The sequence below is a fragment of the Monopterus albus genome, unplaced genomic scaffold, assembly GCF_001952655.1.
Source record: "Monopterus albus unplaced genomic scaffold, M_albus_1.0 scaffold40.1, whole genome shotgun sequence".
NCBI classification, from domain to species: domain Eukaryota; kingdom Metazoa; phylum Chordata; class Actinopteri; order Synbranchiformes; family Synbranchidae; genus Monopterus; species Monopterus albus.
Genome location: NW_018127920.1, coordinates 5,494,756 through 5,508,305, shown reverse-complemented (window position 1 = coordinate 5,508,305; position 13,550 = coordinate 5,494,756). Strand labels below are relative to the sequence as shown.

At 41.8% G+C, this 13,550-nt stretch overlaps 2 protein-coding genes across 2 annotated transcripts in view; one reads left to right on the top strand and one right to left on the bottom strand.

Moving 5' to 3' along the window:
* atp10d (ATPase phospholipid transporting 10D) overlaps positions 1–10,020 on the bottom strand; it is a 61,120-nt gene extending 51,100 nt beyond the window's left edge. The window contains exons 1-2 of the mRNA XM_020599169.1: positions 9,932–10,020; positions 7,627–7,953 (exon numbers count right to left, since the gene is read on the bottom strand). Coding sequence (XP_020454825.1) covers positions 7,627–7,913 — 287 coding nt within the window. The 5' untranslated portion in view covers positions 7,914–7,953; positions 9,932–10,020. The remainder of the gene's footprint in view (positions 1–7,626; positions 7,954–9,931) is intronic.
* A 269-nt stretch (positions 10,021–10,289) lies between these two features.
* The window catches only part of commd8 (COMM domain containing 8), an 11,863-nt gene continuing 8,602 nt past the window's right edge, over positions 10,290–13,550 (top strand). The window contains exons 1-2 of the mRNA XM_020599144.1: positions 10,290–10,366; positions 13,082–13,237. Coding sequence (XP_020454800.1) covers positions 10,322–10,366; positions 13,082–13,237 — 201 coding nt within the window. The 5' untranslated portion in view covers positions 10,290–10,321. The remainder of the gene's footprint in view (positions 10,367–13,081; positions 13,238–13,550) is intronic.

The following is a 13,550-nucleotide window of genomic DNA, read 5'->3' as shown; positions in this document are numbered from 1 at the left end:
TCATGGAGCCTTGTTTGGCCATCACTAGTGAATGGAGGAAACAAGCACACGAACTGGCAGGGTGTGGTGAATGAAGAATGAACCAGCAAGAGACTGAGGGAAAGGAAGGAGTATATATAGGCAGGAGACCAGAGGATAATGAGCAGCAGGTGGAAGCAATGAACAGTAATTGCGAACCAGGGTAAAGCTGGGGCAGTCGAAGTGACACAAAGCAGGAAACTAACCAAAATAAAAGCACCAAACAGGAAGCAAGTCCACAAACCATAACACTACCCCCCTTCAAGGATGGTGTCCAGACAACCAAACAAAAAACCAAAACTAGAGCAAGGCAAAGCAGGGTAGGAGGCGGGGGACCAGGAAGGTGGGCACGAACAACACAGGATATAACAGTTCAGAATTGTCCAAGAACGTGCCTATAGTCAATCAAGGGAAAACTTAGGGCAATGGGCAGAGAACTCAGGATAACCCCCAAAAGGGGAAGGTTCAGGCTCTGGCAGCAAATAGAAGCCACTCCAGAGGGCGAACTTGAAACCAGACAGGAACCTGAAGAGACCGCTCGGGAGCGCGGTTGCAGGACCAAGCAGAAGTCTGGGGAAGGCATTCGGACTGACAACCACAGGTCCTGGCGGGACTGAGTGGCCATGGGACCAGGGAGATCGGAGAGGCCACCCGGGAAAGGACGGCCTCGGCACCAGTTAGGAGGTTGGAGAGACCACTCAGGAAGATGGCCATGTTGTCCCTTCTTTTCCTTTTTGGCTGCTTTATCCAAACAAAATACTTCATGCACAAGTGCAGCTGTTACCAAATGCTGGAGCTTATGGGAAGTAGTCTCAAGAGATATCTAGTTGCAGAATTGCAAATACTGACCCTGCAGGATCCCCAGTCTTTACAAAATCATAGTATATGACTAAAAACTCTGTGACTAATGACAGATGTGAGAGGGTATAATTCTAGAGTCTTTTAAAAGTCATTTTAAGTCTAATCATCATCTTCTAGTGTAAAGCCACTTTAAGTCACATAGTCTTTTAACCAAGCTGGCTGACACATAGTGCATTTAGGCCTAGGAGAGTCTGTTAACTTAGGAGTGTCAGTTTGTCTACAGGGATCAGTGAATTGTCTGTGGCTCCTAGGTGTGTGGTTTGGTTTTCAGATCTGTACTCTGTCACCTTCTTTGAAGCAGGGTTTGCATGCGCCTCTTTTGGCTTCCATACAGTATATGCCTTCATTGTCTGTTGTCTGCTTTGAACAGTTTCATGAAGAGCAGCAGCAAGCACTCAGGTGGCTGGTGGGAAGGACTGGCAACACAGTCAGCTTTGTTCACATTTTCCTCTTGAATGGTGAAACACCAGTCAAGGTATAAGGAGTGGAGTGGTAGGCCTGAAGGAAGTTGGTGACTGTTGACTTCCAAGGCTTTTCCTGAGTAATATCGAGTTAGTGTTCCACAGTTCCATTGATGGCAAGGTAGTAAACTGATGAGTGGTGGTGGTCAATCTGTCGCTCTTTTAAAAAAGCAGAGAAGTCAGAGGATGTGAACTGAGCTCCATTATCTGTAATAATGCTCACAGGGTTGCCATGGTGACTGATAACTGTTGCCAGGAAGGTAGTTGCAAGGTGCATAACATCAAATCAAATCTAATTTTATTTGTATAGCGCCAAATCACAACAAAAGTCATCTCAGGACACTTTACAAAGTAAGGTCCAGATCTTACTCTTATCACTATTATTATAGAGGAAAACCAAACAAATCCCCCTTGAGCAAGCACTTGACAACAGCGGGGAGGAAAAACTCCCTTTAATGGAAGAAACCTCCAATAGACCCCGGCTCTTGGTGGGCAGCCTTCTGCCTTGACCGGTTGGGGTGAGTGGATAGAGGAGAGAGAAAAGAAGAAAAGCAACAAGACATAACAAACAATCAAACACTGGTCAGGTTGATGTGGCCGGTGACTGCTCATCAGAGATGTAGAGCTCCAGAGCCAAGGCAACCTGCAGAAGGGTACAGGGAGAGAGAGAGGACACACTACGGGAGACAGGAGACACACAGTTACTGACATGTGGTGGTGGCATATAGATGGATGGAGAGAGAGAGGAGAGGAGAGGAGAGGGGAGAAAATCAGAGCATCATGGGGCCCCCCAGCAGCCTAGGTTTATAGCAGCATAACTAAGGGAAGGCTCAGGGTCACCTGATCCAGCCCTAACTATAAGCTTTATCAAAAAGGAAAGTCTTAAGTCTACTCTTAAAGGTAGAGAGGGTGTCTGCCTCTGAACTAGAACTGGGAGTTGGTTCCATAGGAGAGGAGCTTGATAGCTAAAGGCTCTACCTCCCATTCTGCTTCTGTGGACTCTAGGAACCACAAGTAGACCTGCACTTTGAGAGCGAAGTGCTCTGTTGGGATGATAAGGCTCTATGGACCAGTTTTTCAGCATCACTTTGACACAGGATGTTCCTGCTTTTTACAATATTGCGCAGGTGAAAGAAGGCGGTTCTAGAGACTTGGTTTATGTGTGATTTAAAGGACATATCCTGGTCAAAAATGACTCCAAGGTTCCTCACAGTAGTACTCGAGGCCAGAGCTATGTCATCTAGAGTAACTATATGGTTAGAGAGCAGATTTCTAAGGTTTTTAAGGCCCAAGCACAATGACTTCAGTTTTGTCAGAGTTTAGAAGTAAGAAATGACAGGACATCTAGGCCTTTATGTCTTTAAGACATGCTTGAATTTTGACCAACTGATCTGATTCATCTGGGTTCATAGATAAATATAACTGAGGATCATCTCCATAGCAATGGAAATTTATGTCATGGTTCCTGATAATATTGCCTAAAGGGAACATGTATAAAGTGAAGAGAATTGGACCTAACACAGAGCCCTGTGGAAAGCCATGACTAACTGTGTGGAAGATTCTTCATTAACATGAACAAATTGGAATATTTCTGATAAATAAGATTTGAACCAACTAAGTTTGGTTCCTTTAATCCCAATAACATATTCAAGTCTCTGTAGTAAGATGCTGTGATCAATGGTGTCAAAAGCAGCACTGAGATCTAAGAGGACAAGTATGGAGACAAGTCCTTTGTCTGAGGCTAGGAGAAGATCATTGGTGACTTTCACCAATGCAGTTTCTGTACTATAATGGACTCTAAACATAGCCTGATAATAGAGAGAGGTTAATCAGATCTAATATAGATGTGTTGATTAGGAGCAAGATGTCTTTGAGCAGCCTGGTCGGGATGGGGTCTAAGAGACATGATGATTTAGATGAAGCGATTGTTGAGGTCAACTCAGAGAGATCTATGGCAGAGAAGCAGTCTAAGTATAAATGAGGTCTGACAGATGTTTCTAAAGCCACTGCAGATTTGTTTATTCATCATCTTGTTTATGTCAAGATATGGTGAGAGAGAAATTGCTTGTGTATAGTAATGACACTTTTAGTTGGATTTATTTAATTATTTGATCAAATTTAAGTCACGGATTCCTCTTGCCCTTCTGGATGTGGCTGGCACAAGAGTATTCAGGGCTGTGGCCAACCCCCACAAGGTTCTTCCCTTTAAAAAAAATGGGCAATCCAAGTTTCACTAGAGCAGAACAGAATCTAACAGCTGTCTCCAGAAGTGTATCTTCTTGTCACTCTTTATTTTGTGCCAAAGTTACTTTGCACACAAGACTTCAAGTCCTTTTTTACTTTTCTTATTCGCAAGCCATGCCACATGATACCAAGTGTAAAGTTTTAGATGAATTAAGTACAGAAACATATTGCCTCCACCCTGAGAAAAATTTGCTCAGTATCACTTTATAATGAGAAAAGTTTGAGTTACTTTTCTTGTTTCTATGAAAACCTTTTGCATTAAAATGTATTTTTCCACATTATAACAAGATACTGTATTTTTTCATAATAAATATAACTTCAGTGAAATATAGTTTCAGGTTTATGGCCTAAAGAACCATCTAATATTATAACACACATTGTAGAAAAGATCATATGACTTCTACTCTTTAATGTGAGCCGGCACAGCTTTTAGTGAGTGACAGCAGCGGAGAGACTGACTTTACCTGCTGTCAGTAATGCTTGTAACATGACCAGGATGTGCAGGGTATCGTCGCTGGTCACTGTGTGGAAGGTCGTATGGGTGTTGATGAGAGAGCACCTGCTGGAGGGGTGCTCCAGCTAGTGCTGTGCATGATCTAACGTGTAATCTCACGTGGTAACACACACTCCAGATTGGATTATTTCTACAGTTATTCTCAAGACGGGTGTTATGCCAAGTTCTGCCTGCCGAGACCTTGCATTCCCCTTTGCAGAAGCATCAGTGGACCACTGCACACAGCACCAGCTGGAGCACCCCTCCAGTTGCATACACACATACCAACTGTGACGAATGTATATGCTAGAGTACTCCATATCCCATAGTGGTGGTGTCCCTGCATTACCCATTTTCATGAGACCAACTTTACACACAATGACCAGAACTGGGCTTAGGAGGTGTGCTCCAGCTGGTCCTTGAGAATCACTGGTGTGACAGTAAACTTACAATATTTGTCATTATAATAAGAAAATACAGTATCTTGTTATAATGTTAAAAACACATTTTAATGTGAAAAGTATCTTGTAACAGTGAGAAAAGTATCTTGTTACAATGAGAAACTTGCTTTATAATGAGATACTGAGCATTTTATTTTCTCATGGTGGCAGCTACATGCTGCCGTAGTCAAGTTTCATTTGTGTAGTTACTTTAGATAATTAGTATTTTTGCATCCAAAATTCAGATTCACCTCTGCATACCTCAATCGCTAATGGTGCCCACTGAATCAGTCTCCTGAGTCCCAGTTGCATCATCTGTTGCATGTACAATGGATCTCCAGAGTTGCTGAAACGAATTATCGAACTCTGACCAGCCACTACCAGCCAGACCGATGAGCATCTTAGGGAAAGGCCACCCTGTGCTGTTCTGGAACAACAACCGAGCCTGAACCAAACCTTATCAGGGTACCGTGCCATCATCCAAGGTCCAACTGACTCCAAAAGTAGGCATGATCCATCCTTTTTCTTTGAAACCAGGCTGGTGTCATTTATACTGTGATTCATACCAAGTCCCATTGTCCAGTCAGCCACAATTCTCTCTCGTTTATAGTTAATTACTTTCCTTTTCATAGGCCATAATAAATACATACACTACAACGAAAAACCAGAAAAAAGATAAAAGATAAACAAGGTTATATTTAAATTATATAAAATTTAGGCTTGCACACCAACAGCTACACAGTCTAGAAGTGAACCTCATAGTACTGTAGTATCTGGCACAGTCAATAAGTCAATCAATGAGTCAATAAGCCTGGACATCATCATAAACATCAGATACTGATACTGCCTAAAAATGCCCCCATCAGCAGACAGGTCATTTGTGATATAGTGTCCCAAATATCTGATATATGAATACCCCTTCAGGGGGCATCTGAAAGAAAGAAATCAGCCTTAGTTCTCACAATCATGATGTTACTCTGTAAAGCAGTACATTTGATATCATGTTACAATCTATACTGAGAGCAAATCTCCAAAAACGGCAGACCAACACTATATGGGCAAAAAAACAAAAACAAAACAAAACAAATCACCAAGTCGTCAGCATACATTAGATGACTGATGAGTGAACTGACAGTCATACGGCCTTGTCCTATAGCCATTAAGTCATACTGACAAGTCATCCACATAAAAGTTAAATGGAGAAGCTGATAGGATACTCTCTGTCAGACCCCATCACCCACATTAAACAGGGCAGATACATAACTATCCCACCTTAGAGTCTCAGACTTTGATGTGCATACCGGAAAGCCAGGTCTCTAACCAAAGACCTGGGGTCCGCATATTGTAACAGATTACCAAATCATTTACCAGGATTCAAAATAAGTATGCCCCGCACAAAAGCCAATGAAAGTTCTGCAGAATGTGCTACATTTCCATCACTGATGTAAAATCAACTGATATATTCACTGGTAAAACTGTCTCACACATTTGGGCTTGTTGGAGCTACAGAGAAACACTCAGTTTGCTCTAATTTTTCAGTGGTGTTACAGAGTGATGCCTCTTTACAGTTGCCCTCAACCTGTACTTGCCCTGACAGGTTGAGGGCAACTACAAGCATACCAGTATTTAGTGTCGGTGTCACTTAAAATTTGGTGTGTACTGTAGATTTTTAGATCCTATTATCATCATATTTTTGTTTTACTGAACCTGTGCACACAGCAGAAAAGAGAAACTTAAATAAACTCAAATAATCACCCGCCCACAAGCCATTCAAATGTCGATTCTCTGAAGCACCAAAGCAGCAAACTCTGGAGGGTACTATTTAGCAAATTTAAGTAATGGATCGGACATGGTATCAGCAGATACCAGATATTAAGCTAGATCAGTACATCCTTAATAACAGATCAGTAAAATCTCTTTGCTTTCATTGTTAATTATTAAGTTAATGTACTCTGCTCATGTTTCTCAGCTAGTGTTTGGCTTGTAATTAAGAACTCTGTCACCTGAACACCACTCATAGCCAGATTAGAAAACCCAGTCAGCAGAACCAGGTGATAAACAACTTTATGATAACAGTAATATAGGATCAACAGTGAAGAAAGAGCTGAACTTGACTTATAATATGGACATCGGATTATATCTGGAATACAGTTTGCATATTAACATAGTCGGTCATTGTTTGTCGCTATTCACAGGCACGGAAGTTGCACAGAACTACATTGTTCCAAAGGTAATGCTGTGCGTAGAGTTGGAGCGGAAACTGAATGACATTTCAGTCTCAACATTTGATCTCCAAAAGATAACAACTGGGACATAAGCCACAGAACAAGTTCAACTTGCTGAGTTGAAACGAATGAGTGGTAATATACTTAAGGCCTCACATAGGGTGTGTTATCTAAAAGAATGGTTCATACCAACAACACAAGTTTTATTGTTTTACTACCCAGGAGAATAATGAACAAATGAAGTTTGCGGTTTTACTTTCTAGGAAAATTAAAGTGGGTGGGGTTTATAGCTTTAAGGATCTCTGCAAACCGAGTGAGTAATAAACAGTATACAGTAATTGTTTTCTTTGGATTAACCAAGCCAGCAGGGCGTGGGCCCTTCTTTCTGCAAAACAGTATAAATGCATAGAGTTTGGTAATACTTGTTGCAGAACACCAACTCTCTCCATGCCAGCATACAATAAACTGAAATGATTCATCACATTGAGTATTTTGAATCCATCAGAGAACTAGCAACAAAGAAGTTTCCATGAGACCATGTTGGGAGCAAGGTCACAAAGCTACTGACACATTTATGACTATAATCCACAATGAACCGAAATACATATGTTTGGTGCAGGTAAACTATCACAGTGTAAACCAAAGGCTAAAATATACATGTAATAAACTCTGGTACCATATGCTCTGTTAATACAAAAATGAAAGTGTTCCATTTAAATAACATTAATCAGAATTAGTAGATTCCAAGCATAATTACTACATTCCATGAAACTGATTCTCATGTTAAGACAGCTCTCATTAGCAAATTCAAAACCAAACAAACAAAAAAAGCAGTACGATATTTAATTAAATTATTTTGTGTTACTATTAAGTAGAAATCTGACCTGTGGAACTGCTGGAACAGGTTCATGGGGATAAAGGTCAACAAGTTATACTTGGTGGTGCGGATGACATTGCTCTTGTAGTTTCTGGAGATGGTTTCATATTCCTGTTGGTGGGGCCCGTGGCGGCCAAACACTGTTCTCTGCTTCCCACTGACTCTATGTGGAGAGCAATGGGCATCCTGGGAGTTTTTGTCGGGCACGCCATTGGGGGCAGAATACCAGTGTTGCACAGACTGTCCTTCTAGCAGCTGCCGACAACGATGCTGCACCCAGTGGAACCGCTCCATCTGCCCAGCAGAAGCACTGGACTGTCACAACAACTTCATCCTGCAGAGAAAAAAAAAAAACACCACCACCACAAATAATAATGTAATTGTAATTTGTCTCTCTTATCCAGGCTGTCTGAAAGTTTAACGGATCACCCCACTGTTTTTCTATATTTTTGTTGTTGTCAGCAAGGTGTGTGGGTCAATTCCAGGAAAAGACCCAAACCAACAACTAGTCTCTTTCCCAATACTTCTGTCAGGTCCGCTCGGCACGACCTGCCTCTCTTCCGCCTTTCTCTCCTCTGTTCTCTCGATACTGCGGGATCTGCACCTCAGCTGTGTTGCATTCAGTAATTAGCGACTCGTTTGTCAGTGCGCACAGCTGGGGTGCATCCCGATGATTGAGGCCCTCCTTATTTATACCTCTGGCAGACGCTCCACCGTCACATTACTTAACTTACCTAACTTGCATACCACATAACAGACCTAGTCCACTTTTCGTGGTATGTATTGTACATCATTGTGTTTTCCACGCTGACAGTTCCTGTTCTGTGGATCTCTTTATGTTTTGTCCATTAGGTTAGCTAGATGTTCTTTTTGTTATCCACACTGACAGTTCCTGTGCTGTGGATTTCCTTTTTCGTTCGCCAATCCTCCTAGTCAGTTTGTCTATTCACCTGTCCGTCCTGTTCCTCCCACTCTCCTGGTTTGTGCCATTAGCTTGTTTACTCCCCTGGTCGTCCTGGTCTCCTCAGCCGTCTTTGCTCACCCCTATTTGTACGTATTCATTGACTCTGTCCCTGTTTGTGATCCCCGTCATTAAACCACCTTTTCTACCAGCACCTGGGTCAGCAAACTTGAGTCCTACCCAAGTTCTCACTCAACCTCCGGGTGAGGGGGACTAACCATAACAACTTCCTCATACCTTGTAGATTAGTCAAATGTATTTAAAAGAACATAATATTAATGCATGTGTTAGGTCCTAATTTCAGCAATACATTAATCTACTAATGCTGTAGACACACCTTTAATCAGTCATTTGCATACAGACACAGTCTCTGAACCATACGGTATTAGGCAGTGAAGTGTGAAAGTGTGTGCAGTGAGTGTGAAATTGAGACACTTGGAGAAGAGGAAAAGAGAAAAGCTGTCAAAATCTGTTCCTAACATGATACGTTACCCGCTGTTTAAACTGTTTCTAGTAGCACCCCCCTCTATGGTGGCATCAAAAGCAGAAGTAACAAAAGAACAGATAAACACAATGTTTAAAAATCAGGTTTATGCACTGAAATATCTGTAAACAGCTCAAAATACTGCACTAGCTTTTAAACGGGCTGTCTCCCCTTATCTTTCTTTTCACTTCACATCACACCTACTCCAACCAAGACTATAGCTAAAGTCTGCGTGAGGTGCGCACATTCCTCCCGCACCTCTGTGCTTATACACAGACTAGCAGTTTAAGGGTAGGAAAAGATGTAAGCATGGTTTTGGTGTGTAGGTTTCTGCATATGGCTTGTTAGCTTTTGTTACATGAAAATAAAGCACAAGCTCGTTGCTGAAATCCTTCAATTGGCCAGACAATGAGTGATTTTTATGAGGCGGGTTAATATTTTCAGTTTGAGAGCAGCACGAATGTCCTACCAGACCGTTTTGTTGTCATATTTAAAAGATGTGTATATGTTATAGAAATAACGTTATCGTATTAAGAATGTTTACTTCCTGGTTTGCCGACCACACATCCTGAAAAATCACACACCCGAACCCTACCTATAGTGCGTTATCACCACTTAATCTGCACACCAACTAAACTGGAACACCGGCCCCTCGTTAGTTGAAAATTCCCGTCCTCCCGGTGGCGTCCCCATGCCTGACTACCACATCTACTACTGAACCTAACACAGTGTGGTCAAGGTAACGTTATATGCAGATGGTCATGACCATGGACTTTAAACTCATAGTTCCCACAAAGACACGAACAAATACCCGACCTCTTCCTAAAAAAAGAGCTGTTTTGACCCACGGCTGCGTTCGTGACTTACCCTGCTGTTTATTTCCAAACGCTGTATGTTTTAATTGAAGAAAGAACAATGACCGTATCCCATCACCCGCTTCAGATCACAGCATCTCGCAGCATACAGCTGGAAGCAGAAACACCGGGCTGCCAGACGTTCCGCTTTTCTGTGGAGCGTCGTCCGGAAGAATCCCAATAACTGATTTTCAAAATTAAAATTCTGTAAGAAATGCTACATTAATAGTTTAATACAAGCCAGTATATGTCAAAAATACCGAGTAGTGTGTAGGGCGCTGAGCACTTCTTCTGTATTGAAGATCGTTTTGTGACAAAGTTCATTTTCCCAAGCTACGTGAACGCGGCTCATTCTATCATGTGACTGCTATCAGCTGATAATCAGGCGGAACCAAAGGAAAATATGGCGGCTTTACTGAGTCGGTTACAAGTTACAGATTGTCTGACAGTAAGTAACAGTCGTTGTATTCACGAATAATGATGCTAATTTAGTTTCCTAAGTTGACCGGAGTAGTTGGCGGGTGCACCTTAATAAACATGAAAGTAATTAACACACATGTTTTACAGTTCTTACTGTGGGTGAAAGCGGAACGACGCTTTCACCCAACATTTTAGGGCTTGTTCGAGATGAGCCAGGCTGTGAAGAATCGGCCCGAAATCCGTAGCTATCAGCGCTTCGTCTGACCCTAATTTCAGCTTGCTTTGAGGTCATACAAGCGATAACCTCATGAGCTTAGGGGTGGCTGCAGGTTTTGGAGCCAGGCACTACTCTTCGCCATTAGGCTCGTTTGAGATGCACAGCGCCTGGTATATGTATGAATCGATCAGGGACGTGCAGATAGTTCCTCAGGGCCACGGGCTCAAGTCAGACTTGCCAACCTGTATGCATTTTGCGTAGCAGGTATGCATGCAGACAGATCTTCCTGTTGAAAAAGCAATGGTAGTAAACTGACAGAAACACTTAACCTTTTATTGTTTTCCCTCTTAACTTCGGCTGGTTTGGTCCTCAAGTTCAGAATCTGAATCAACTTTACGGGCCAGGTGTGTTGGACACATGAGGAATTTGAGTCTGGTACACTGTCCTTATGTAAAGCAAAGAGTAGACAAGTAAACAAGATAAGGCTAACAGAACATAAAAAGGAGTGCATTAGGAAAGTAAAAATCTTTTTATATACATACATACACACACACACGCAGTTTAGGTGTTTCTGGACCGAGATCTGTAATAATATCTTCTCCATGACTACCAATATAGTTTCCTCTTATACAATATAAGAATATTCACAGGACTCACATCACACAAGGTAAAATGTTTAAAATGGGTTTCACTGATACAAATACTTGTTCACAATGCACTCTGGATTGCACCGATGATTACTTCCATGCTATTTGGACCTGTCAACCTGTTTACTCCGTCTGGGTAGCGGTGTCAGAGAAACTCTCCACCATCTTGAGCTGTAGAATCCCTCCATCTCCATCACTCTGGCTGCTCGGTAATGTCGCAGAAGTCAACCACCTACCAATTAAATATAAAAACCCACTTCTTATCTCTCTAACTATTACCAAGAAAAGAATCTTTACAAAGTGGAAATCAAAAATTTTATTACACATAAACCATCGGACCAACCTTCTTATAGAGTATAATATCACACTAGAGAAAATATCATCCACCCATAAGAATAATATACCAACTTTTATGGACACTTGGAATTCGCTTCTAACTTCTTTTAACTTGAACCAGACACCTGAGGCTGAGGCCACACACATCCCCACAAACTCCACAAATATAACAAGTTGCTTGTTATTTCATTATTGTTACTGTTGTTGTTAGTCCTCATTGTCCATGCTACTGTTTTGAGTATGTCACACCTATCAAACTAGATTAACTAAAAATATAACCTACCCCCTCCCTTTTCTTTTTTCCCCTTTTTGTCCCTCTTTCTAATCATTTGCTGATTTGTTAATTTCATTTATTTTGTATGATGAATATGTGGATACATATATATCTGTGTATATGTGTATGAATATTTATATATTGTATTTATTTTATCGAAATTGCTTTTTTTTTCTTTTGTTATTTTATTATTACAATCATCCATTTTCTACCAAACTGTCTTATTTACCCTTTCATCTTTCTCCACCATTAACAAACCAGGAGTTGTATTAGGGGATGCCCCGTCCTGTCCCCAGCAGCGGGGCACAGCATGGGGGAGGAAGGCCAGGTCACTGTTTCCTTTCCCAACTGCATATAGCATTACTAACTTATCTCCATATAGCATTACTAACTTACCTCTTAGACAAGCTCCCTCCTCAGGGTCTGAGAGCTGTTTAGGAGGGGAACATGCCACACATGGGGTCAGGTCTCTCCTGCCAAGGTCAGGGGCCGACCCCAAGCTGTTTAAGTCCCAACAATCAACTATTAACATAAACTGTGATGAACTGTAAAACAAAGGGAAGGTTTAATTTAACCATGACACAAGCACACTGCTGTCCTGCTGCCCTGGACGACCTCACCATGCTGAGCTCCTCCAGAGCTCCCCAAGTGTTGACCTCACCTGGTGCTGGTGGTTCAGGGTGGGGGCATCACCAGTATACTGTTCCTTTATTGATTTAACACCCTGCCCCCCCCCATCCCACTGAATACACCCACACTACACACTTTCACACACACAAACTAAATTTCATAACCCCTTTGTCTCTTTTGTTAATGTCTGTTGTCTCATCTTCTATGTTATGTCCTTTGTTCTGTAAATGTGTTATATTGTGTTGCAATAAAAAAACATTTATATAACAATAAAAATATAGATTGCAGCTTTAACTAAAATTACAGCTCCGCGGTTGTATGCCTCCACCGGTCAGTCTGATTCATGGGTGTGGGACAGAAGTGAGGTCACCAACCTTGACCTTTGGCCACCAAAACCTAAACAGTTCATGTTTGAATCCAAGTGGACACTTATGCCTGATTTGAGGAAAATCCCTCAAGGCGTTCCTGAGAGATCGCGTTCACAAAAATGAGCTGTACAGATGGACAACCCAAAAATGTAGTATCTCCGGCAACGCCTATTGCCAGCACAGTGGCATAAAAAGAGGAAACATTCAGGTCTTGTGTTTTTTTTTGTTCTTTTTACCTAATGCCAAACTGACACTATTGTCTGGTGTGCAGCTGTGTCACAGGGTGGTGGATGGATTGTGTGGCCGTGAGACTCCTCATAGGGGTGATTACAGCGCTACCTGGAGCCTGGAAGAGTGGCTGGACCTGCTCAGCTCGCTGACAGAGTTCTTTCGCATGGCAGTGGGGAACAACTGCTCGGATGAAGAGGTCAGACAGCAGCACACTGGAACAGGATGGCATAGATGATGTAACCTAAGGCTGTAGCTGCCATTTAGAAATAAGAGATGAAAAGGGAGTTGCATTTGTTTATTTAAGATTATTACCAATGTTATATACTGTATGTGTGTGTGTGTGTGTGTATACAGTGGGTACGGAAAGTAGTCGACCCCCTTAAATTTGTCACTCTTTGTTATATTGCAGCCATATGCTAAAATCATTTAAGTTCATTTTTTCCTCATTAATGTACACACAGCACCCCATATTGACAGAAAAACACAGAATGTTTGACATTTTTGCAGAT